This window comes from Eleutherodactylus coqui, chromosome 2 (assembly GCF_035609145.1).
Source record: "Eleutherodactylus coqui strain aEleCoq1 chromosome 2, aEleCoq1.hap1, whole genome shotgun sequence".
NCBI classification, from domain to species: Eukaryota; Metazoa; Chordata; class Amphibia; order Anura; family Eleutherodactylidae; genus Eleutherodactylus; species Eleutherodactylus coqui.
Window position 1 is genome coordinate 125,348,218 of NC_089838.1, and position 25,661 is coordinate 125,373,878.

General features: G+C 40.3%; 1 protein-coding gene across 2 annotated transcripts in view; it reads left to right on the forward strand.

The window, feature by feature from the left end:
• LRRIQ1 (leucine rich repeats and IQ motif containing 1) overlaps positions 1-25,661 on the forward strand; it is a 168,253-nt gene that overhangs the window by 87,749 nt on the left and 54,843 nt on the right. For both annotated transcript variants that reach the window (XM_066591492.1, XM_066591491.1), the window contains exons 14-21: positions 1,777-1,944; positions 2,040-2,411; positions 5,724-5,922; positions 10,466-10,585; positions 12,901-12,987; positions 18,558-18,688; positions 23,010-23,105; positions 23,182-23,270. In XM_066591492.1, coding sequence (XP_066447589.1) covers positions 1,777-1,944; positions 2,040-2,411; positions 5,724-5,922; positions 10,466-10,585; positions 12,901-12,987; positions 18,558-18,688; positions 23,010-23,105; positions 23,182-23,270 — 1,262 coding nt within the window. The remainder of the gene's footprint in view (positions 1-1,776; positions 1,945-2,039; positions 2,412-5,723; positions 5,923-10,465; positions 10,586-12,900; positions 12,988-18,557; positions 18,689-23,009; positions 23,106-23,181; positions 23,271-25,661) is intronic.

The window sequence follows — 25,661 nt, forward strand, 5'->3', positions numbered from 1 at the left end:
GTACATACTAATGAACTTCGCATAACCCCTTGATACCTGCTAAGGAATTAACTGTAAAATTTTCCAATCGACTGTCTACTTTCATGTGCGGCCAGCGATAACACCATCAAACCTAAGAACTAAGAAGTTGTGTTTTACAAATGAAACCCAAGGATCAGTTCTTACGCTCCTAGGGGAACGCGTTTCACTGCAGCCATGATTAATGCAGACTCTTAAGTGCCTAAATATTCACTAGGAAGTTTTCACTAAATGAAATATTGACTCAGGCATTCAGCATGTGAGAAACAGCTGGAAAAAACTACTGTTGAGATCCCTTAACTCCCAGATATATTTCTGAACACATTTATCACGTTGATTTGGCACCCATTTTATTTATATCTACTCAACACTGGCTTGCATAGTATTTTTCTCTGTGGATACATTGGCTTCACTCATCAACGTCTTCTTTAAAGGGAAATTCGATATAATTAAATTTCTTGTTTAACCCTTGTATGCTTAATGATCCTGGTGGTAAAGACCTCTGATCATTTTACAAACCGAAAATTCCTGCTGTGCTGATAAAACTAGTTCTGATTATGTTCTGTATTAGGCTAGTCATACTATGTTGATAGCTTCTTCGATTTCCCTGCTCAGAGCTAAGGCACAGGAAAAATGTTGAGAAACTGTTGTTTCTGACGGAAAAGAGGTTATACATGCATTAGAAAAACAGGTTAGAATAGAAATTACTTTTTTTTTTTAAATAAAGAATAGTCTTGTATATTGCCAAGAACTCCACTTCCATCTTGCAGTCCTGCCTTTTGTGACCGGCTAAAACAGTTCTGTCTTCAGACGGATATCACTAGTTTGGCTGCTAACCTATACTGTGTTTCAAAAGTCTTTAAAGGTTTGGACATTGACTTACATGGTCATCTATAGGTGGAACTAGATAACAGTAGCTTTGTTCCTTCTTGCCCTACACTAAAGACTCCCTATGAGTTGAATCCTCACAAGTACAGTCTGCACTAGAGATGAGCGAACGTGCTCGTTTAGAGCAATTACTCGATTGAGCATCGCTTTTTTGAGTAACTGCCTAATCGGGCGAAAAGATTCGAGGGGCGCCGGGGGTGAGCGGGGGGTTGCGGGGGGAGGGGGGAAAGAGAGAGAGAGCTCCCCCTGTTCCCTCCTGCTACCCCCCGCTCTACCCCGCCGCCCCTCGGCGCCCCCCGAATCTTTTCGTCCAAGTAGGCAGTTACTCGAAAAAAGCGATGCTCGATCGAGTAATTGTCCTAAACGAGCACGTTCGCTCATCTCTAGTCTGTACCTTTCAGGTGTATCAAATCAAGACATTTGGAGCATATGTGGAAGCCAAACAAGTCAGCATGTCTGAAAATTAATGCAGACCAAAGTGGAGCTGTGGCCAATGGCAACAAGTTTCAAGTGCGCTCATGCTCAGCCGCCCCTCCATTCACTTCTGTTGGGCTGAGTGAGATCGTTTTTGTTCCATAGAAGTGAATGGATAGGCAGTGGAGCATGAGCACCAAACTTGCAACTTGTTGCCATTGGCCACTGCATTAACTTTCATATCGTTGCTCCTTTCTCATTGCGCATTTGGAGAATGCTGTTATCATGATCGCTGGGTCTTCCATCAGTCAGAACCCCAGTAATCAGACATTTATTCCTTATCCTGTGGAGAAAGGACAAATGTCTTCAATGGGAAAACCCATTTAATGAATATGTATATTAAAATACTGAAAATAACTTGAAACCCATCATCATGTCACCTCCTTTTCATTCTAGACTCACTTTACAAAAAACTTTACCTGCACTGAGATACTTGAATGATGAAGAATTAAAGTCTGAAGATAAAATATTCTACAAGGCACCACCGGGAAGCTTCATGGCATTTTGTCAACACCAAAGTTCCAAGTTCAGTAAACTCTGGCATGTAGTAAATGGTGAGGAGAGGTATGTAGTTAGAGTTTTCACTTCTTAATGCAAACTGTTTGTGATCTTTGAACCTAGCCATCATGTATGAATATTTTTGATTCCTCTGTTTATAGAGTACCTTCATCTTTACAAAAACTGAAAGTGTACTGTAACACACTGAAAGAAATACTACAGCTCAGTAATGTATATAGATACGCACATGAGTATGGCAATATAGAAGATGCTGAAAGAGAAGATCCAGAGATTCCTAGAGACTGTGTGAGTCAACTAGACCTTGGCAGGAGTCAGCATAGTAGTCACATTATCAATGGCTCTCATGAAGATGAATGTGAAGACACAAAACAAATCACGTTCCAAGAAGCTCAGTCTTTGTTTGAGTGCTCATTTGTAAATGCTGAACAGCCCAATCAAGCAAACAGAGGAAGCTTAAAAAATATACCACAGATTTCCACAAGAAAAGGCATTGAAGAGCATTCTAGAGAAGTGTAAGTAACACATATTTTGTTCTAAAATGTCCTCCTTTTCATCTGATACACCGCTTTGTTACTCTTCACCTGATACTTTTAGATGTATCCAAATGTACTAGCCACAGCTTTAATTCTTTCCAATCCACTGTCTGACGTCTGAAGACATTATGATTTAAGGCTGTACAGCTCCGATGTTGGAAGACATCCGTCAGGGTTCTCTTACTGTAGATTGCCAGCCTCTCTGCTGTCGGAGCCTATTCAACGTGTAACCTCATACAGTACTGGCTTTAGCCAGCAGATAGGGCTGTTGTATAACAGCAGAAAAAGAGTAAGCCCCTTAGGAAAACCAGGATACAAATTGGATTGGAAAAGGTTAAAGAGAACCTGTCATAGTGTAAAGTCAGCGGGGCTGGCTGTATAGCTCTGCAACTGCCCACTTGACAGATTCAAGTGCCAGTAGGCAGAACTAAGAAGAGCCCATCTGGGCAAACAGACGTGAGTATGAAAAAAAAGAGATAGAATCAGCGAGATCACAGCTGTAGAGCTATGCAGCCAGCCTTTCTGGCTTGAGACCATGACAGGGCCTCTGACACTTTTTCAAGAATCTACCATTTACTAAGAATGATAAATTTAAAGGGGTTGTCCCGCGCCGAAACGGGTTTTTTTTTTTTTCCAATAGCCCCCCCCGTTCGGCTCGAGACAAACCCGATGCAGGGGTTAAAAAAGAAAACCGGATAGTGCTTACCTGAATCCCCGCGCTCCGGTGACTTCTTACTTACCTTGTGAAGATGGCCGCCGGGATCTTCACCCTCGGTGGACCGCAGGTCTTCTGTGCGGTCCATTGCCGATTCCAGCCTCCTGATTGGCTGGAATCGGCACGTGACGGGGCGGAGCTACGAGGAGCCGCTCTCCGGCACGAGCGGCCACATTCAGAAAAGAAGAAGACCGGACTGTGCAAGCGCGTCTAATCCGGCGATTAGACGCTGAAAATTAGACGGCACCATGGAGACGAGGACGCTAGCAACGGAGCAGGTAAGTGAATAACTTCTGTATGGCTCATAATTAATGCACAATGTACATTACAAAGTGCATTAATATGGCCATACAGAAGTGTATACCCCCACTTTGTTTCGCGGGACAACCCCTTTAAGTATAGTTTGATTAACAGATTTACATTTTCATTGTAAGGGAATATGAAGAAAGGGGGCAGGGTCGTTTCAACCTACATAAAAGTGGTACACCTACCTCATGTAACCAACCACTTTAAATATATTATACGGTCATCATTTATTTTGAAAATGTACAAGGCATCTGTAAAGGAAAAACTTTTATTACTTTTTAAATGTTTAAAATGTTTTAAATTATTATTAAAATAATCTTTGAACATGAAAAACTTTCGAAATCCGTTCCCTCCAATTCGTATTATTAGTATGAGAAGTAAAACACATTATTTTTATATAATCGATCAGTATAAATACCTGCATGATCTGATTGACAAATGATAATTCATTCATCATTCAGATCATTCAGGCATACAAATTAAATGACGATTGGCCTGTGTAAACTGGCAGTCATTCATCTATGAATGACTTTCTGTATACTGTGAATGATCTCTGGCCCTTTCTGCCTTCATTCACTGAGCTATTTTCTCTGGGGATGCTGCCAGGCGCTTCTTTCCCCGAAAGTCATCTTGTGTAAAAGGGTCCTTAGACTGGACAGTCTTAATAAACTGCTATGGTGAAAACTAGAGATGAGCGAGCGTACTCGGAAAAGCATTACTCGCTCGAGTAATTTGCTTTATCCGAGTATCGCTGTGCTCGTCCCTGAAGATTCGGGTGCCGGCACGGAGCGGGGAGCTGCAGGGGAGAGCGGGGAGGAATGGAGGGGAGATCTTTCTCTCCTTCTCTCCCGCCCGCTCTCCCTTGCTCCCCGCTGCGACTCACCTGTCAACCGCAGCGGCACCCAAATCTTCAGGGACGAGCACAGCGATACTCGGATAAAGCAAATGACTTGAGCGAGTAGTGCTTTTCCGAGTACGCTCGCTCATCTCTAGTGAAAACCCTTTTCTTCATCCCTGCACTCCTTACTTAATTGCCCTTCAGACTCTGGACATCTCCTATGTATACTGCAGCCTCCTGTCTGATGTTTATTAGACACTAGAGATAAGCGAGCATACTCGTTAAGGCAATTTACTCGAGAGAGCATCGCCTTTTTCGAGTATCTGCTGGCTTGTCCCTGAAGATTCGGGGTGGCTGCAGGGGGCGGGGGCGGCAGAATCACATAGCACAGTGTAGCATTACTCACTTCTGATGGCCCCGCTCCCTTCCCTATCATAGAATCATAGATCGAATCATAGAATGGTAGAGTTGGAAGGAACCTCCAGGGTCATCTGGTCAAACCCCCTGCTCAGTGCAGAATTCACTAAATCATCCCAGACAGATATTTGTCTAGACTTTGTTTGAAGGCTTCCATTGAAAGAGAACTCACCACCTCCCATGGTAACCTGTTCCACTCATTGATCACCCCCACTGTCAGAAAGTTTTGCTGTGTGTAGAATCACATAGTACAGTGTAGCATTACTCACTTCTGATGGCCCTGCTCCTTTCCCCATCATAGAATCCTAGATCGAATCATAGAATGGTAGAGTTGGAAGGGACCTCCAGGGTAATCTGGTCCAACCCCTCCTGCTCAGTGCGGGATTCACTAAATCATCCCAGACAGATGTCTGTCCAGCCTCTGTTTGAACACTTCCATTGAAGGAGAACTCACCACCTGCCGTGGTAACCTGTTGCACTCATTGATCACCCTCACTGTCAGAAAGTTTTTTCTAATATCTAATCTGTGCCTCCTCCCTCTCAGTTTCATCCCATTGCTTCTAGTCTTTCCTTGTACAAATGAGAATAGGGCTGATCCCTCTGTACTGTGACAGCCCCTCAGATATTTGTAGACAGCAAGTCCAATGTGCCATGAATTTTCCTGCCCTTGGATGAGTTTCCATGGACTGCACTGACTGCAGCAATTGTAAACTATTCCTGGAGAACCCCTTTAAACACCTAGACCTGTGGTGAACAGTTGATCACTGGGGCAGCTACATACTATATGGGGATTGTCCAGTAGAAATGAGCTTTTTAGGTAACTTGCTGAAGTAGCAGGGTCTTATACTGTCTATTTTTGTACTTGTTAAGTGATACATTTTATGGGATAACAAGACTGGAAATTGCAGTTAGAGTGCAATTTTGGTTTACAAAATAGCAGGAAAATTTTAAATGTAAGTGGGTGTTTTAGGAATTAATATTTATGACATGTTTCCTTATTTTGCACAACCATCAGTGCTGCAGTTCATATCCAGGCTCAGTGGAGAGGATATGTAATACGGAGAGATATTCGTTATTATGCAAAGCTTCATGAAGCTGCCTCTATTATACAGTCAGCATGGCATCATTATAACAGCAGAAAAAAGTACTTGCATAAAAAAAGCACGGGGTCCAAGACATCGGAGGTCAAACAACATGCTGCTACAGTAATACAGGTAAATTTACACCAACCACCTTTGTATTTATTGCCTGATTCTTTTCCCAGGTGTTTGGAGATCACTTATTTGGCATCAATATGAAATATTAGGCTATGTAACTAGTTGAGATATAGCTAAAGTGGCTGTCCGGAATTTAAGAAAGTTGTCGGATGGCAGAACACGTGATGAAATAGAGGAATAACAATTACACACCTCTTATATTTTCCCCTCTGCTCCAGTGGTCCTAGCCGGTCTTTGTTTACTTTGCTGCAGTGATGATGTGCCGTACATCCACAATACCCCTACAGCCAATCACTGGCCTCAGCAGTGGTGCATGGATCTACAGCAGGAGACAGTTTAGGCCAGTGATTGGCTGCAGTGGTCACATGCATGTACCTGACGTCATCAGGATAGGTAAACAAAAACTGGAGGTAACAACCACAGCGTTAGCGCTGTAGCGGACTGTGATTCAGCAGGTCGAGTAATTGTTAGTTTATTTATTTGATTACATTTCCTGCTAAGTTTTTAAATCCCGGATAATCACTTTAACCACATCAGTACTGCCTAACACATATAAATGCCCTATTGTCGGGAAGTATGTATAGAGCAGGCTGTGGAGCCAAGCCTGCCCTTGCCCAGTGGCAGGGAGCTGTTCCTGACAGCTGATAGCTGCCGGTAACTGCTGTGATCAGAGTTCGCTCTGATCGCAGCTGTTAACTGTTTAGATGCAGTGGTCAAAGCAGCCCGCATGCCAGCAGCACCCTCGACAGCACAACTAGAGGGTGCAGATGGACTAGCATGGTAGGCCGGAGCCTACTGAAGGCTTTCAGGGCTACCATGCATAGATGCCTATCAAGCCCTATATATGGCAGAGCTTTAAATGCAACATCCAAAATCGCTATAGTAGGTACGTGTGTGTATATGTATGTGTATATATATATATATATATATATATATATATATATATATATATATATATATATATATATATATATATATATATATATATATATATATATATATATATATATATATATATATATATAAATAAATAAAATAGTGAAAGTTCAAGTCCCTGTATGGGACTAAAGGTGCATTCAGACGACCGTATATCGGCTGGGTTTTTCACGCCCAGCCAATATATGGCATCTCTCTCTGCAGGGGGAGGAGGCTGGAAGAGCCAGGAGCAGTGCTCTGAGCTCCCGCCCCCTCTCTACCTCCTCTCCACCCCCCTGCACTATTTTCAATGAGGAAAGGCGGGACGGGGGCGAAGCTAATTCCCAGAACTTAGCCCCGCCCCGTCCCGCCTCCTCTCATTGCAAATAGTGCAAAGGGGGGGGGGGGAGAGGAGGCGTAGAGGGGGCGGGAGTTCAGAGCACTGCTCCGGGCTCTGCCTGCCTCCTCCCCCTGCAGAGAGAGACGCCGTATATCGGCCGGCGTGAATACCCGGCCGATCTACAGTCGTCTGAATGCACCCTAAGTCCAAGAACAAAAGAAATGTAATTAAGTGGGGTTTTTTTAGAACAGTTAAACAAAAGGTTCAGAAAACCCCCTTTTTCCCATAAAAAACAAACTGTTATAATCCCCACATAGATGGTATGGTCATTTATGCAAAAGTCCGAGTTAATAAAATATCACAGTATTTACCCCGCACAGTGAAGCCTGTTACAAAAAAAAAAAAGACTGGATGCCAGTTGTTTAAGAAAAAAAAGGAAACATTAAAAAAGCTATATAAATTTGGTATCCCACTAATTGTACTGACCCATAGAATAAAGTCGTTGTTTTTTTTTAGTGTACTGTGAATGCTAAAACCACCAAACATGGCGCAACTGTTTGGGTTTTTTTCATTTCTCCCCATATGCCTGCATGTGTCCATGTTTTATGTATGTTAGTGATCCCTATGTTATCCTTTTTTTTTTTTTTTTGCACACAAGAAAAAAACTGAAGGAGGACCAATTTTTTTCAGCAATGATTATAACAGTGGAAAAAAAAGAGCAATCATGGATATCCTCCATGTGTGCTTCACTTTTTTTTATACACTCACTGACTTGAATGGATGACTGTTGTCTGAGAAGTTATAGAATAGAGAAGAAAAGGAATAGAAAAAAAACATGCATTTTTTTTTTCAGTCTATGTAAAACAAAAACCTTGCTGCATAGCACCATGGACTGCAGTGGGTCCATGTACAGTCTGCTGCAAATACAGACAGCACACAGATAGGAAAATCTCTCATGAGAATAAGCTCTTATGGATAGGCATCTATAGATATGGTAAATTGTCAGAAGTTGGATTAATTGGATTAATGAAACAACTTAACCACTTTAGGACCAGAGATTTTTCATTTTTTTATTTTTCATTCTCACCTTCCAAGAACGATTACTTTTAAGTTTTTCCATTGACCTAGCCTTATGAGGGATTGATTTTTGTGGGACAAGTTGTATTTTTCTAATGGAATCATTCTATATACCATATAACACATGGAAAAACTTGGGAGAAATGAAAAAAAATAAAAGGGTGGGTTTAGCATTCACAGTACACTAAAAATAACATCTGAACTTAGTTCTATGGGTCAGTACGATTAGGAGGATACCAAATTTATACTGATTTCAATGGAGGTGTCCAACCGGCAGCCCATATGCAATTAACATGGCGTATGGGCTGCGGGGACCCACATCATCGCTAAGTAACGCTGCAGGAAATACAAAAAAAACCTGTACTGCACATGGCTGCCTGCATGCCTTTGTGATCATCAGCAATACAGGTTAGTGCAGTACGCAGGATCATCAGCTGGGCGAAGAGCTGAAATCTGGTGCGGACCTCCCGCATGTGGAATACGACCCGTTCGTGTCAGCCCAGCCTAACTGCAAGAGGTAAATCCTCGTACAGGAAATAAATAAAGGCAAGACATCTATCATGAGGATATCCGATGCAGACATCATTATATCATCAATCAATTACAAAAACCTCAAAAACACAGGATGGTAATGAAGGGAAGAAGAAAGAGAAGGGAATGTTCACCAGAAAATTTTGGAAAGCACGTGTTTCTTAGTTTTTTTAATTAGAAATTGGATTTCACTGTACAGTAAAATTCCCTAATTTTGCACCTGATGTCCTCAATTTTTCCATACTAGATTATCAAAAATGTACCTGATACTCTACAATTTTAGTGAGTCCTAGACATTTGGCAGGACATCAATTCCAGCCAACTATTTCTAAAGTTATGTTGACTGCAGCAATAGTGTGTCTATAACTACCATAGACGATGATAGGCGGCCTCTCCTCTGTGGCCATCTTCTCACACACAGCAGGGACTCATTGGACCCTAGTTCCTCCCATAGGTTAGGACCTATTAGACCTATTGGATATTTAAATGGAAAAGGTTGTCATACCCAGTTCATATAAGTGTTAACTTGAGGAAATTTTATGTAGAGTGATCATCGGATGGAACAGTTGCTTCCCATCTGTTCATAGAATCATAGAATGGTAGAGTCCGAAGGGACCTCCAGGGTCATCGGGTCCAACCCCCTGCTCAGTGCAGGATTCACTTTATCATCCCAGACAGATATTTGTCCAGCCTTTGTTTGAACACTTCCACTGAAGGAGAACTCACCACCTCCTGTGGTAACCTGTTCCACTCATTGATCACCCTCACTGTCAGAAAGTTTTTCTAATATCTAATCTGTATCACCTCCCTTTCAGTTTAATCCCATTGATTCTAGTCTTTCCTCGTGCAAATGAGAATGGGACTGATCTAATTAATTATGTAATAATTATGTAACATTTCTTCCTGAAGAGCTTGCAATCTGTACTTTTCCTTTTTTTATTTTCATGTCTCTTTCCCATACATGAGCCCTTTAACTTCCAACACAGAACTCCTTTAAAACTAAGGCAGAAGAAGAACACTTGCTCCTTTTAACCATTGGGTCATTTCTACTCATGCGATTTAATGTGGAACGTGTTAGATGCTGTGTTTTCATTTCTCGGAGGAACACAACAATCATCCTATTTACAAGCGGCACGTTTCTTTTTTCACGGTATATCTTTAAAATCTAAAAAGGATGCTTGCCATGTATGCCTACCATATTCCCAGGGTAAGAATAGCCGAAATCTGCCCGTAGCTCAGTTCTATATATAGCCAGACACTCGAACCCTACAAGTCTTACACAAGAGCTTGTTTGAGTCTCACTAATTTGGATGTTAAAGGTTGCAAGTACATACTTTGCTTTCTCTTTGTATCATCTTTTCCCCGAGGCTTTTAAACACCCTAAAGGAATTGTCAAATTATTAATTAGTTGACCCAGGCTGCATGCAGTGAGGGGAGTTTAAGAATTCCTTTCTGCTTACTTGAGGAGACCCTCTTGGGTATTCTTAGCTTCAGACACATGCAGGCATTTAATTTGTCTTGTAGTTTTAGATGTCACATAAAGTTCAAAAAACAGATCATTGAGCTATTAAACAAAGCTCCGAGATGTTTTATCTTCCTAATGGGATAACATTGTGAATCTGTATTTGGAGATGATCTATGACTCTTCAGCGGTATCCGTTGTTTTTTTCTTTATAGGCAGCTTGGAAAGGCTTCTTCTTACGAAAAAAGTTAGCTGCTGCTTTTGCAGGTATTGATAGAGAAGAGTTAGAAGATCACTTTGAAGAAGTGAATTTGGACGAGTTTACATTTGATGACGTAAGAAAATACTTTTGTGTCATGAATATTTTTCATTTTCATGCATAGAACTAATTGTGTTCTATGGAACTCTCCTTATGAATACTGTATGGCGTACCATATGTTCCTCAATTCATACCTGTGTGACAGACTAGATGTCTCTTGTTCAAGTGTCATATATGCAATCATTTTGAGTATCCTTACGACAAAAACTACAGTAGCTTGAACTTAAAGGGATTGTCCCATGAAGAATATTGTTTGTAGTTAAATTCAACCCATAGTTATAAGTATTTTTTGTATTTACATTGTTTAAAAAATGTTTCTAGCTCCAGATATTCCCGGGCTAATGCTAGATTATTGCCACCTGCAGCTTCGATTGAACAGCATTTCTGTGTCCGCTTCACCTAAGGCTTGCTTCTATGCAGTGGAGCAAAGAAAGAAGCAAGAATGCGCAGGTGGAACAATTACTGAGTTGGACACGGAATCAAAACAGCAGGTGGCGCTATTCTAGCATCAGCCCTGGAATATCTGGGGATAGAAACTTTTTTTATATAGGTGTAAATACAAAAAATGTTTAGTATTATGGGCTGGATTTAATTAACTAGAAAGCAATATTTTTCATGGGACAACTGCTCTAATCCATGGCAAGATAATGCTAGTACCAACTAAAGGTATTCTTACACCTTCAACGGTGACTAATTGGCTGACAGCTATTCTTCCCGACACCCACCATATTTGGTTTTGCTGAGCGTTCATACATTATCCTTGGGGATAGTGGAGTAAGCTTCCACCAGACTCCTTTGATAGCGGCTTATCTCTAGGAAGTACAAAGTGATTGAGCGTTAAAATTCATGTGCCTGATCCTTTTTTGCCCCTGACATCAAGGCTCCCATACACCTGTGACAGTCAACTGGTCCCACCACAATCGGTGAGTTCGGACGGCTTTTCTCTAATGTGTATGGTAGCCTTAAAGGAAACCTGCCACCTGCTTAAAACCCTATAAACTAATTTATGGTGCTATTAGGACAAGTGACAAGGAGCCATGTGCTGTATTTTTATACTAACCTGCTTCCTGTTTCCCACCACTGAAGTCCACACATCGGCCGATAATCTGAATCTTTTCAGAATCCTGTGTGTGCGCTCTTCCATAGACTTGTATAGTCACTGTGGGAACCAGGCAGGGGCTGAGTAAACAAAAAAATAGCACCCGGCTCCCTGTCACCTGCCGTAACAGCACCATAAGTAAGGTTATGGTGCTTTAGGCAGATTACAGGTTCCTTTTTAAAAGGGCTGGTTCACTTCTAGCGTTTTCCTGCAGAAAGTAGACAGCTCAGCACATTGGTCAGTGACGCAGGTTGATACTGTAGAGTGAGTCCTATTTATGCGAATGGGACTCAGCCTTCAGTACCAACAACTGCACAATGTACGAAACTGTCTGCTTTCTGCAGCATTAAAATACTAGACTAGATAAAAGCTGGCTATACCTGGTTAACAATCTTTAAGGAGTTTCTTGGACTTTGATGGTTTATCCTTAAGATAGGCCATCAACATCTGATTGGTCGGAGTTCTAACCCGGCACCACCACTGATCAGCTAACCAAAGTGGTAGTGGTGCTCTGGCAAGCATCATTTCCCTGTCATTGTTTACCAGGCACAGCACTGTACATTTTCTATTGGATGCGGCTAGTACTGCAGGTCCCTGTAACTAAGTCCCATTCTAGTGAATGGAATAAAGCTACAATACCAGTAATAGCCACTACCAAATGTATAATGCTGAGTCTGATGAACTGTCAAAGAGATATCACCCTTTCAGTTGCCTGATTAGTGGGAATATTGGGAATCGGACCCCCACCTGCCTGATATTGACAGCCTATGCTAAGGATAGGCCATCAGTGTCAAAGTGCTGGAAAACACCTTCAAAAATGTTGAATCATTGCTGAAAACTATTTGGGCTTTGATCCTTAAAGTAACTGGTTCCAACAGATGAAAACGTTCTTCATCAGTCAAGTACTGGTTATTCATTCTTTTTTTATTCCTTATATTTGTTAACTTTCTGTGTTTTCTGTACTTATGTCAAAGAAAAGAGAATGTGGTGAAGATGGAAAAGTACAGTTATTACCATGATTCAAACAATTTAAGGGCACATCGCGGTAAATTCTGCACCGAAATCCACACCGCTCCATGCGGATTTTGATATGGAAGGAAAATGATTTAAATCAACCCCCAATTCTGCATTATAGGTTGATGCCTTACAACGTCTTGTAACGTGTCATCTCTGCATTGCTACAAATGTTATGATTTAGTTGAGATTCTCATTTACAATATTTCTTCTTTAAGACTGTTTTTGAAAAAGGCTGGTCAGTGGACTCCACTCTTCCCCACTCTGAAGCATTACATCTCTTCAGTAAACCAGAACGACCAAAGGTAACATGTCACTGGGATGTCTTTAGCCTTTCATCATCCACTGAAGCTTTCTGTGCCGCAGTGATTAATGTAGTGATTTATTGGCCTGTGTTAAGATGGCACTGACTTTCTGTTTTTCCCCAGCTGCTATTTTTTTCTTTTATTCTATCTTTCTGTCTTTATTTTGGACTTTTTTCAACACTGTTCACAGTAGCTTAATGTTGGAAAAGGAAAAAATGAAGAAAAAAGCAAATTTCTGACATATCTCAGCTGCATTTCTGGCAGTGGATGAGAAACAACTAGTTGATATAGCACTTACAATGTAAAAGTCTTTTCTCAACAGCTGAGTATCTTCAAGGTTACGACAGCATTCTAGTTTGTTCATATTTTATCTTCTCTTATTATTATGTGTCCCACTTCTTGGGCGTAATTGCATCTATTGCTCTTGAAATTGAGTTTTTCTACATGTTATAAATAAATATAAAACAGCTGGCAGCTTAATAATACGTTGGGGTGAATTTACTAACGACGATCAATCTTACTCTAGTCTTCAGCAGCAGTGAGTTGGATGAAGATATGCTAAATTTATTAATGAGCTTCTGGCATAAATTATAGTAAATTTGCCGGTCTATGGTGAACAGTACAGTTTTTTAAAAAGTGGCAAGAATGGTGTAAATATGAAAAAAGTTGCAATTTTTTGTACAAATGTGGCATGCGCCAAAATTTGTGACTACTTCCTGATAGGATTCTGGAGCCCAGGCTATAATAAATTCCCTACTTTTGCGTTTTGTTCTTATTATTTCCACCAGCACATGATGCAGCTAGTATATCAGGCAGTGGACGGCTCTTCATATATTAGGTAAATCACAGCTCCCCTGTGTACCCACACATAAATGTTCACCAGATCCGATCTGGTGTACATTTCAGGCATAATTTATAACTTATACATGCCACCTCCTGACAAGCCATTCCCCTTTTGTAGAAAGTGGCAGACTGTGGCCCTGAAGTCAAAAAATCACAAACTTTTTGCTCAAGTGAGCCTTGTGCAAACTTTTGCAACTTCTTTATGCCAGAAATTGATATAAAAAGTTTCAAGCCTCTCTCACATGGCCGACAGAGATATTGCCGCAGGAAAATCACATTGGTTTTCTGAACAATATCGCTGCATCTTCTTGCGGTAATATCGCGATTTTGTGTCGCTACAAAGTCATGTGTGGCGCTACAATTTTGCGCGAATTTGTAGCGCTCTTTGGCTGGGATTTTTAAGGCGGCTTGAAATATAAGCCATACCCCTTAAATAAGCCCTAGTTGCATAAAAGAAAAAAATGACATCACCTAACAGCTGTTGTCCTCTTTGCCACACATCTCTGCAGGTCTCCAAAACACTTGCTTGTAATTTTCCCTCAGCTATTCCTGGTCAGGGGTTCAAAATTCTTGCCTCCAGGAAGTGGTGGCTGTGATTAGTTCTTGAGCGCCGCGGTTTAACCAATCAGAGCCAGCACTCGACAAACCAATCATAGCCATTCAATCACATTCTCGAGAACCAATCACAGTCAGCACTTCCTGGAGACGGGGATTTTGAACCTCTAAACCAGGAAGTACTGACTGAAAACGACAGATAGGGCTTATTTTAGGGCTTTTACAGTAGGATTTCCTACTATAAAAATTACACCGCACAAAAACTGTGTTTTGTCACCCGTGTGAATTCGTCCTTATATATTTCCCCATGTGTCTGTATCAGACAGAATGCAGACACCATTAGTAGCAGATTGTTGTCTGCTAATGAATTTGTAGTGGTCACCATTACTTCAATCGCTGTTAATTTGCTGCTGTAGTTTAAAATGATTTATTTTGGGGTTGTACTTATGTTTTGCTTCTTTAGCTGCTTATACAGTAAGAGTAGCAGCGACTGGAGTTAATGAATGCAGTTTGACATTTAGTGCAGTTATGGGATCGGCTTCCTTACAGGTAGTCTTTCCATTGTGCTATTCGAGATATTAAGGGGCTTTCCAGTTTTATGCAAATAAAGCTTAACCCTTAAACTTCCAAAATACTTAGATATATGTCACCACAGCAAATAGTTCGTTCATCAGGCAAAAAAATCATAGGTCCTGCTTCAAAGCAAGAGAGTTCCCCTGCAGGGGCTTATGAGTAGGATCCCAATGCTGACCTCTTCCCCTGCATCTGCCCAGTGATAAATGACACAATTGTATCTGTTTCTGGGCATGTGAACACCATAACAGAAATCATAGTGATCACTATAAAGTTTGTTTCAAAACACACTTCTGGTGCTGCCCTGTATCTCTCAGCCGCCTTCATTCTGCTGTCATCCCGCAAGGGAGAAATTCAGGCAGCAAGTGTGAAGAAAAAATAAACAAACCGTTATAAAAAATACATTATATCCATAAATGGTATGCACAACATATACAGTATATACATTATGCCCTACTCTTATATCCCCATACATGCATAGCAATGTATGTATGTCTAGAAACTGTAGCATTAGATAACATTAGATTACATTGGCTTAATCAAAAGTCCCACCTGAAAAATAAAGTATAAATAAACCCTTTCAATAAAATTATCTAATTTTCTTAAAATAATTCACCATAAGAAAAACATAGTTCATGCTGTTGCGATCATAACGACTCAAGGGATAGCATTAATTAATTTTTACTGCACGATAAAAAGCAATACAAAAAACAATGGTAGAGCTGTTCTGCTTCTTTTTTGTTTTGTTTTAGCCTGTTTCCCCGAAAATAAGACAGTGTTTTATATTAATTTTTGCTCCCAAAGATACACTAGGTCTTATTTTCAGGGCATGACTTGATTTTCCCTGAAGAAGAATTCACATTTATTGTTGAACAAAAAAATGAACATTTATTATATAGTGTACAGTAGTTGTCATCACAAACCAGCAGGACCAGACAAACTGTGAATCCTATCAAGCATTTCTTGTTACTACCATTATTTCCATGTACACACTGTCTGGAGACTGTAACGATCACCCCCTAAAGAATCAAAGTGATACACTGGTTGCCTGACTCACAGGGTCACAAAAGATAAGGGCTGTAAAGTACCTGGCTCCCACACACTGTCTGGGGACTGTAACGATCACCCATAGCAGTTCCTTGTCCACTTGTACTGCAGGGACAGTATTGCAGCTTCCGGCCACCAGGGGGAGCTCATCACAGCAGACTCACACAGCAGGGACAGAGCTAGGTTTTACTTTTGGGGAGTGCCTTATATGTAGCACTTCAGCAAAACCTGTACTAGGTCTTATTTTCAGGGGGTGTATTATTTTCGGGGGAAACACAGTAGTTTGTTTGTTTTTGCTTCAGAAAAAAATGTATCAGTAAACTATATGTACTCTAATATGATCACATGGTTGTATTGAAAAAATACTAACAAAGCAAAACCGGCCTCATGTAGCTACAGTGACAGGAAAATAAAAATGTTATAAATTTTGAAACGCAGTGTTGAAAAATAAAGTAATGAAAACTGCTTGGTCTTTAAAGGGGCTGCTTTCTTCCAAACATAGTACCCTCTTTGTGCTTAAAGTTGTGTGTGGTATTGCAGCTCAGCTCCATTGTAGTGAATGGGAGCTGATCTGCAATATCAGAAACAACCCATGATCAGGAATGGCTCTATTTTTTTGAAGAAAGTAGCCATGTTTTTCTAACTTTGGGCAACCCAACAAAAATTAATAATTCTAGTTAAATCTAACCCATAATTATAAGCACTTTTTGTATTTACAGTTGTTTAAAAATGATTATATCCCCACATATTCAAAAAATAATGTTATAATAGCGCCAGCTGCTATTTCTCTTCTGTGTTCACCTCATCAAATGTTACCAGGTGCCCTTGTGTCGAGAGCCAGCTGCGTCTGAGGCTGGAGCATTTCTCTACTTATCAGAAGAGATTCTGAGCAAGTGCAATTGCTGTAATGCTGTCCTACTGTTTTATCACTTAGTATCCAGAATAGGGCTATTCAATACAAACAGCGTTTGATGCCATTCTAATGTTATTTCTGGATTATTTGGATATATAAGTTTTTTTTTCTTTAACCCCTTCACACAAGAGGCATACATGTATAGCCTCTGGTACCCAGGGGGGTATGGAGCAAGCCTGGGAGCCAAGCCTGCTCCATACGTGGTAGGTGTTGGGTACCTTTGACAGCTGGGTGTCAAAAACATTACATGTAATGGGCACTGTGAGATCAAACGTCTTTTAGTCAAGCGCCTGGAAATGGTTCTGACATGTACAGGGGCCAGTAACGATGGTGCCACCTGGCAATGAATGGTCAATACAAAACAGTTCGAGCTGCTTGTCGAACAATCAGACAATACTCTCTAGTAATGGTCTGTCAAAGGCGTCCTGAGCCTGGTCACTTTGTGTGTGTGCCCTCATGCATCTACTGGTCCCAATACCTTTTGTCTGGTCAGAACAGTCGTGGTGGTGGTCAATTCCAATAATGCGCCCCTCTCAAACTCTGTTAACTGTCAGAAATCTCTTTGATTGAGTCGTAGAGGCATCTAGTGGTCAACAAGCTCTACACAGGTGGAAAAAGAGGTCCATTATACACAAGTAGCCTCTGAGAGTCTTTTTATAGGCCAAAGGTGGAACCACTTTTAGGGCCTCAGGTGGCAAGACCGTTCATCTAATCACACCACATCTTTAAATATTTGCATATCTGCCTGAGAGGTAACTGCATGCTGAGTTTTGCAGTAAAACAACAACTTCTTCTAGGGGATTGTTTTGTTTTTTTACAAAGAGATATAGATATATATATATATATATATATATACACAACCTAGCACACTGCATAACATAACATAATATATACGTGTGTGTATGTATATACATAATATATGAACTGCATGACAGACCCTGAGCGGTTTGTACATTTTAGTTCAATGGAAACCATTTCTAATGGGAATTCAGGTGTGTTTAGGAAAATGTCTTTCTCATTTCTTATTGTGGAGGTCCACTACTCATATGTTCCTGCATTATTGTATATTTGTGAATGCCATTAGGTTTTTTTACCACTTCATTACAAGACACAACTAAACTTTTTTCCCTTCTAAGTGAATGGGCATTTTACAGCTATTTATTTTTCTTTTCTTCAAACAAAATATTTTTAACATCTTTTTTTTGTAAACTGTTGGGGTATATTTTTGTGGAACTATTTGTGCGTATAATATTGGCAAAAAACATTTTAAAAATTGTCTACTTACCTTTTTTACATTTTTCAGTTTTAAAGTTTTACTAAAACAAACTTATACTTATAGTCATTTTCATACAGAGAATGGCAGCATGCATCACAGAAGGGGAAATAAAAAATTAAAAACAATCCCAGAAAATGGCCGTTACTTACTGACTGAGGAGTGCATATAGATGCGTCCTCCTCTCACCATGCAGGTAGCTGACTACCAAATGGAGGAGCCAATGACACCTGTGAGGGCACCGATAAAACACCCACTCACACTGCCTCCTGATAATGAGGGGGGTGGATGCTTGGTGTACACATATTTTACCCTTACCATAAGTAAGGCAAAAGTTAACTTTTTTGTCCGTTTCCCTGTACACAGAAATATGGCCCTGAAGAAGACCAAGAATGCTCCTCACCATGGTTCCCACAAGAAGCCTGGGCAGGTTCAGAGAGTTCTGTACTCAATAGAAGGCATAGACATAAAAAAGACACCAATCAAACAAACAAATGGTAAGACTGCTCTCTACAATGTTAGCGTTTCCTCCATAGGACAGGTACACAGAGTTGATATATCACATCGGCTGTAGGTCATAACATGCTGAAGAAAGAGTTAACTCTACAGTAAATAAATTAAAACTAAGCTTTATTACATGTCAAAAGGCAAATACAAGTGCATTTGCTTTTTTAGCATGTTGCAATAAAGTTTGGTTTACATTTTTCCCTCTAGTGTGCGGGAGTTAAGGACTCTCTTACATGAGCATTTCATACAGCGCACTGCGTGCGTATCTCCTGTGTAGGTAGCACGCAGCAGTACACAATGCTGCACGCCAACAATCTCCATACATAATGTTGGTGCGTTTGTGTGTTTAATGCGCACCAATAGGGTGCATACCATATTCTTTTTTTAAGTGCACATGTTGCATGTTATATGTGAGAGGCACAGTTGAAAGTAATGTAAAGTTTGTTATCGCATATTACACGCACAAAACCCACGTGCGTGGGTAAAAAAACCATGGTAAATAAGGCTTGTGTGAGAGAGCTCAGACTTTTTCTTCTACCTAAATGAAAAAGACAGTCTAACAGTTAATGAGGCTTCACACATTACAGCGGCGCTTGATAAACTTGTAATTGTATGTTTGTTATAAGAATCTAATATTTTGGGGCTTTAACTCTGTGTCCCAAGAGTTCAGCTATCTTTCTCCTCTTGGCTTTAAAGGACACTAACTTTTCAGACAATTTATCCTCATCTACTAACTTCTGTTAGACTCAACATTTCTGTAACATAACATAGTAACATAGTATGTTAGCCTGAATGAAGACAATGTCCATCTAGTTCAGCCTATTTCCACCCCCTAGTTGATCCAAAGGAAGGCAAGAACCCCAAGAGGCAGAAACCAATTAGCCCATTTGGGGGAAAATTCCTTCCCGACTCCCTAATGGCAATCAGAATAATCATGTAAAATACTTGCATTAAGAGTTTTTTTGCTTTACTTCTGTAAATCACATTTGAAGTGGCTGCCACTATGGGTTTCCCTTTTAGCTTCTCTTTCATTCCTTGTCTCTTGTTAGGTACAGAACGTCTTAGTAACAAGGACACAGGGATGTATCCTCTACCCCTGCACCTCCTTATCGTCCCACCCCGTTTGCTTTCTAATAACTGATTTCCACATATAATTCTCATATTGCCTGTGTTCCCCCATGCCTCATACCCCCCCCCTCCTTTTACCTCCTGTACCACTCCTACCCTATTTGTTTTAAACTCATTGTATATCACATGCAATTGTTGTATTGTCTGTGTTTCTCACATTCTTGAAAGCACTGCAGAATAAGTTGGCGCTATCAAAATAAAGATTATTATTATTGGCAATGGGGGGAGAAGCTATCTTCACAGGGGCACTCCACTGCACTCTGACAGATCTGCAGGCACAGTTATAATAATTTCTGCCTCCCCTGTGTGTGTGTGTTCGACACACATTATACTGGGTTTATTCACCATTCAGCCAGAATACTTAAATCGTCCTGGGAGAACAGAGGGGCAGGTATTCGGATACTGCCCCCATGCTGATTGGACCGCAGACTGTGCAACGCAGCATTGGCGGTCAGGAGAAGAAAGTGCAGGGCAGTGAACTAGGTTTGCTACATCTTCCTTCCCTGAAAGTTGATTGCAAACAGCAAGGTAGCAGAAAATGGGAAAGACCACCTGAAAATCAGAACTTACAAGCCCGAAACAGGATGCAAACAGCAGCAAATGAGTGGATAAGGAGAACCTGTTATACTTTAGAAAACCTGTTGAAAACTCAGGTACACTTTAATGTAACTGGTTGGAGAAGGAAACTTTCTCCACTCCCTGGCAAAATATAGAATTCTCTGCTGTCCACCAGATTTCTACAAGACTGTTTGTTTCCGATGCCAGCAGACTGACAGCCACTACAAGAATGAATTTCTTGTGTTTTCTTTCATTCACATCTAGGTTTTCACATCTTGTTCGTTTTCATTCACATCTAGGTTTTCACATCTTGTTCATTTTCATTTACATCTAGCTTTAATGTTCCTAAAATTCTTCATTAAAAGTGTAACAACAAGGAAATGCAAATAGAAAAAGCAATAGAAAAGACAATAGATATAAATTCAAAGGATGTGCATGGTAAGACCTTACATGGTTGGGCCCCCGCATGCAGATTGGGATTGGCTTAACAGTTGCCTATTTCCCTGAGAACTTGACAAAGTTGTAACAAAACCACAAGGATACGAGCCAGGAGCCCAAGAGAGAAGCAGCAAGTCTTGTACATATTTCTGTTTTTAAAAGGGTCACCTGACAGCTAAATCCAATAAACAGCTAATAGTAATTTAATAAGTAGAAAGTTCAATTTCCAGAGAGAAACGGAACATTACTGCATTGCCAACAAGTTTATTTGCTTGCTCTGCATTTGAAGTTGTGAATTTTTTAAGCACTTTAAATGGGGTTGTATTAAGAGTTTGACCTTGGGATTTTAAGACAATATTATTACTAATAAAATAATATACATGGTTGAAATAAAATTATTTACATATCTTTATCTAAATATGTTGATGACAGATATACTATCCTTTATCCCGGTCAAGACAAAAGATAGGGTAAAACAGCTAAAGAATGGTAAAAACAAAACACGGTGAAATGGTCAATTTGTAATGGTGCATATTGAAACTAGGATTTTTTATACCATAATGCTTTCTTATATTTCCTTATTGGTTTTACATTGCAATAAACCAAGATGTAGTAAGCTCCTTAAAGTGGTGGCTGCAGGTAGCCAGAATTGTATCGTTTATCTGTATATGAATGCTGGAGATTTTTGAGCTATTTATCATTGAAACTGATCTCTTGACTAATTTAAAGATATACGGTATTAAAGGTTTTTGGGGGGAATTAACCAAAAATTGGCCCAGGGGGAAAATAGTATAAAATAATACAAGCGGCTTTATTTACCTATTAAATCTCCTGCTACTCGGATGTTTTGTTTACAGAGGTGCAGTCATGACATCACATCGACACACCTGACAGCTACAAGCTATTCACTGGCCTCAGTGGTCTTATGCTTTGCATCTCTAAGGCCTCATGTCAACGTGGAAAATCAGGCCCGCCACGGATTCTCCATGCAGAATCCCGCAGCGGGTCCCTCCTTTCTCGCTGACATGAGGCTAAAAAAAGATTAAACTTACCTGTCCGGACGCTGCAGATCTGCCCTCTGTCACGACCGGATCTTCTTTCTTCGGCCCGGCGGATGTGCTCGACACGCCGGCAGCGTGCCACGCGCATGCGCCGGGCACTCCAATTTTTTTTTAACTCCTGCTCTCCTGCTCCAGAGAGCAGAAATTCAAGTACGGGTGTTCCGCGGATCTGGACGGCTTCCATAGAAGCCTGCGGGAGCCGCCCCCGCGGGAGACCCACACTAAAAATGGAACATGTCGTGGGTGTTTTCCCGCAGACTCAATCCGCGCCTGAAGGGAAGATGACATCCACAGGTATTTAACTACCTGCGGGTGTCCTATGCATCCCTATGGGGTGCGGATCACGCTGTGGGAAAACCGCTGCGGATTTAAAATCTTATTTTACTAGTGGACATGAGGCCTAAGACTAGTGATTTGCCTACAGCGGTCATATGTGTCAAAATCACAAACTTTGTGCAACACTGTAGACAAAGACCATCGGGGGGGCTCCGGAACCGCAGCAGCATTCAACAGAAAAGGTATGCTGCTTTGAGTATTTTATGTTACTTATCCCCGGGGCTCAATTTATGATGATCCCACACAATCCCTTCAAGGAATTAATCAACACAGGATTTAAGAACTATTTAAATAGAAAATAAATGGTATAAAAGGGTGAACATTAAAGTGTGCTACTGAAAGTACGGGTAATTAGTTTTTCCTTGTAATGACAGTCATCTTTATTATATGCTGTTATTGACTTATCCAAATCTTTGATAGCTTTTATCAGCTGAGCTAATTAAATTGCATTATATATTATTATTATTTAAAGGCATCCAGTGTTTCTATTTTGTGGGAGAACACGTCTTAATATATGTAGGCACGGATATGGAAGTTTTTACTGTGCAGGTCAGGATTTGTGTGCTGTCGGTAATTTTTGAAATGTTCTTTAAGTAATTGTAAAGTAAACATTTCCAAATGTTAACAGACTTTTAGAGCCTTTCACGATAAAGCTTTCTACTGCTATTTAAAGTAGATTTTATTTTAGATTTTGGAATGCATAAACAGTTAGCTGGATCAGCTTTAGACTACAAAGCCTTAGTACCTCTCCATTTTAACTGATTTGGCCTACTATTTCATCTGATGTCAGGTTGGAGAAACAAAATCTGTCACATGTGTATAGCATGAAGTCCAATACTGACGTTTCCTTCAAATTGGAGAAAGAAGAAAAAATTTCCCAGGAGTGGTATGTAAAATACTTCCTTTTAGTAGATTTACCATCATAGCTCAGCTTATATGTATGGAAATGTCTTTTCCTGTAGGGGGTTTAAAGAGGCGTCTACTGCACAACTGATGCTGAAAAGAGCCCAGAAAATGAAGTGTAAGCAAGCAAAACATAAAAAAATGTTGGGTAAGTAATTTGGAACCACACATTTTCATGACCGATTTGTATTCCAATCAGTCTATTATGTTGACGTATCTACATGAGTCGCCGCATGGAAGGAAATTTGTATGATTCTTGCAGGTTTTTACTTGTTTGGTTGCAGATTTTTAATTTAAACCTCTTAGTACTAAGGTCCATCCTATCTCTTTAACCTATAACAAGGTCTCATGTCTCTAATGCTCAGCATGTCCTTCCAGAGAACCTTAAAGCTTTGACATTACAGTATTATAGTATTGCACCACAAGACAATATAAAACATGCCTTTTCCATTAAATTTCATCCTTTTGTGTTTTCGTTGATTTGAGGGACAGAATTGGAGTACAGTCTTATGAAAACGGCATGCAAATCTAATCCATAGCTTACCCCACATGAAAGGCTACGTAGTGTCCTGGAAGGTCTGAACAAACACTGTCTACTGGCATTTCAGCGTTCTGTATTTTTACTCTTCTAGAAATTTCAAGTATTTTTTGTGTAATGTGAAATTTTTTTATTTGACTTGATAGGTTTATTTCATTGGTGATAGAGATCAAAGTGTAAATAAAGCTGGAATAACTTCTTAATTGATTTATTAATTTTATTGCTAAGACCGATATTGATATAAGCCTAAAACTATGCAAAGATGTACCATCAAGAACTTTGCCCTAATTTGTAGCCACCAAGGGTTTATTTCTCCTGGAGGTAAATATCGTAAAGTGGAAAATGGGCATAAAATCGTGATTATATTCGCTTTTGGTCTGTCAAGATGTATTTAATATTTCAGAGGACAGATGGAATACATCAGAGTTCACAAATTACCTCAGTTGAGCTCCATAGTTCCGTCACCTATTCCAGCCCTGAATAAAGACATTGATTTCCCTTCCTACAAATAATGACTGAAGGAACTTTAAAGAGGTTGCCCGGGTTATATTTTCAAAAATCTAAATTCTGTTATCTAGCATTATTATGGCCTGTTGATGATTAAAATCACCTCTGACACCCTGCTTGATAGTCCTGACAGCATCCTTCTCCACCCGGTGATTGCTGTGTTTGTTTACCTGGGCAGTTTCTGGTAGGGTCACTTCTATCTTCACTTGCCTACAATCCATATAAACTCTGGCACATGCACAGTAAACCAGACGATCTGCACATGCGCTTGTCATTCAGAAGAGGCCAGTAGAACATCCGGCCTGATGACACTGTTGATGACAAGCCATTCGGAGTCATGGCTTAAATCCATGTACCCTGAAATGAACGGCAGATCAACGGAAAATGAAGGATGTAAGTAAGCAGGACCATGTGACTGGGCGCCTGGGAGCAGAAGTGGCCAGGAATTTCAACAGCAAGTATATTACTCATTGCTATGCTGTGTTAAAAGTAATCAGACAACCCCTTTAAGCACAATCAGGTATCTATAATACAATATTAATCTTCTTCTTTTTCTTTTCTATAATAATAGACAAAACATATATAGGTATGGAGTGCCAAAAAGCTGGTCAGTAGGCCAAATACACTTTTTATGGTCAATTATTATATGTTATTAGCCATCTTCTTTTGGTATGCTATCCACATAATCTGTATCACTGTATGAAGAATTTATGTCCTTACAAAAGTCCTGGTTCCCATTGGAGCTCACAGCCTAATTTCCCTATGCCAGACACATATCCACTAGGACACTGTTTCTTTTCTTATATTTTACAATTACTGGTATGATGGTTGGAGAGTAAGCTGCAAATTTAGCTCTTCTTACTGTGTAACCCAACAATGTATGTTAATTTAAAGTGGCATACCCTGTTTTTAATTTTATGAAATATCGCTTATATAATCTGCAACATAATGATCGGCAAGAGTTTGACTTCAGAGACCACCGCAGATCCTGGGAATGAAGGGACTGAGGGTTCCCATGTACAACAGCGTACCTGGCTACTAGATATGCCAGGGAAAGAAACGGTAGTTGAGGATTTGATCAGACTATATGGAAATATGTTAATGCTCACATAGTAGGGACTTTGTGTAAAAAGAAACTTATGAAAAGAAAATGATAAATTGTCAATGGCAACCCGAAGCAATAAGAATGGCAGCTGGAATCTTACTGCTTGCAGTAGACAACATCAATGGGGCACATTTACAAAGCTTTTAATGCCAGTTTCGGGTGTAAAAAAATTCACAAAATTCACATGTAAAAAAAGTCACGCCGCTTTTCTGAAAGGGGATGGGGCTTTCTGGAGGGGGCATGGCTGCCCTGGACAGACAGATGTAGGTAAAATTTACACCAGAAACTGGTGCAAATTATTCCAGAAATGGATGCCAGGTCAGACCTGGTGTACATTTCTGAATAGATGCACGTAGGTGCCAAAAATGCACCTGCATCTCTTCGTGTAT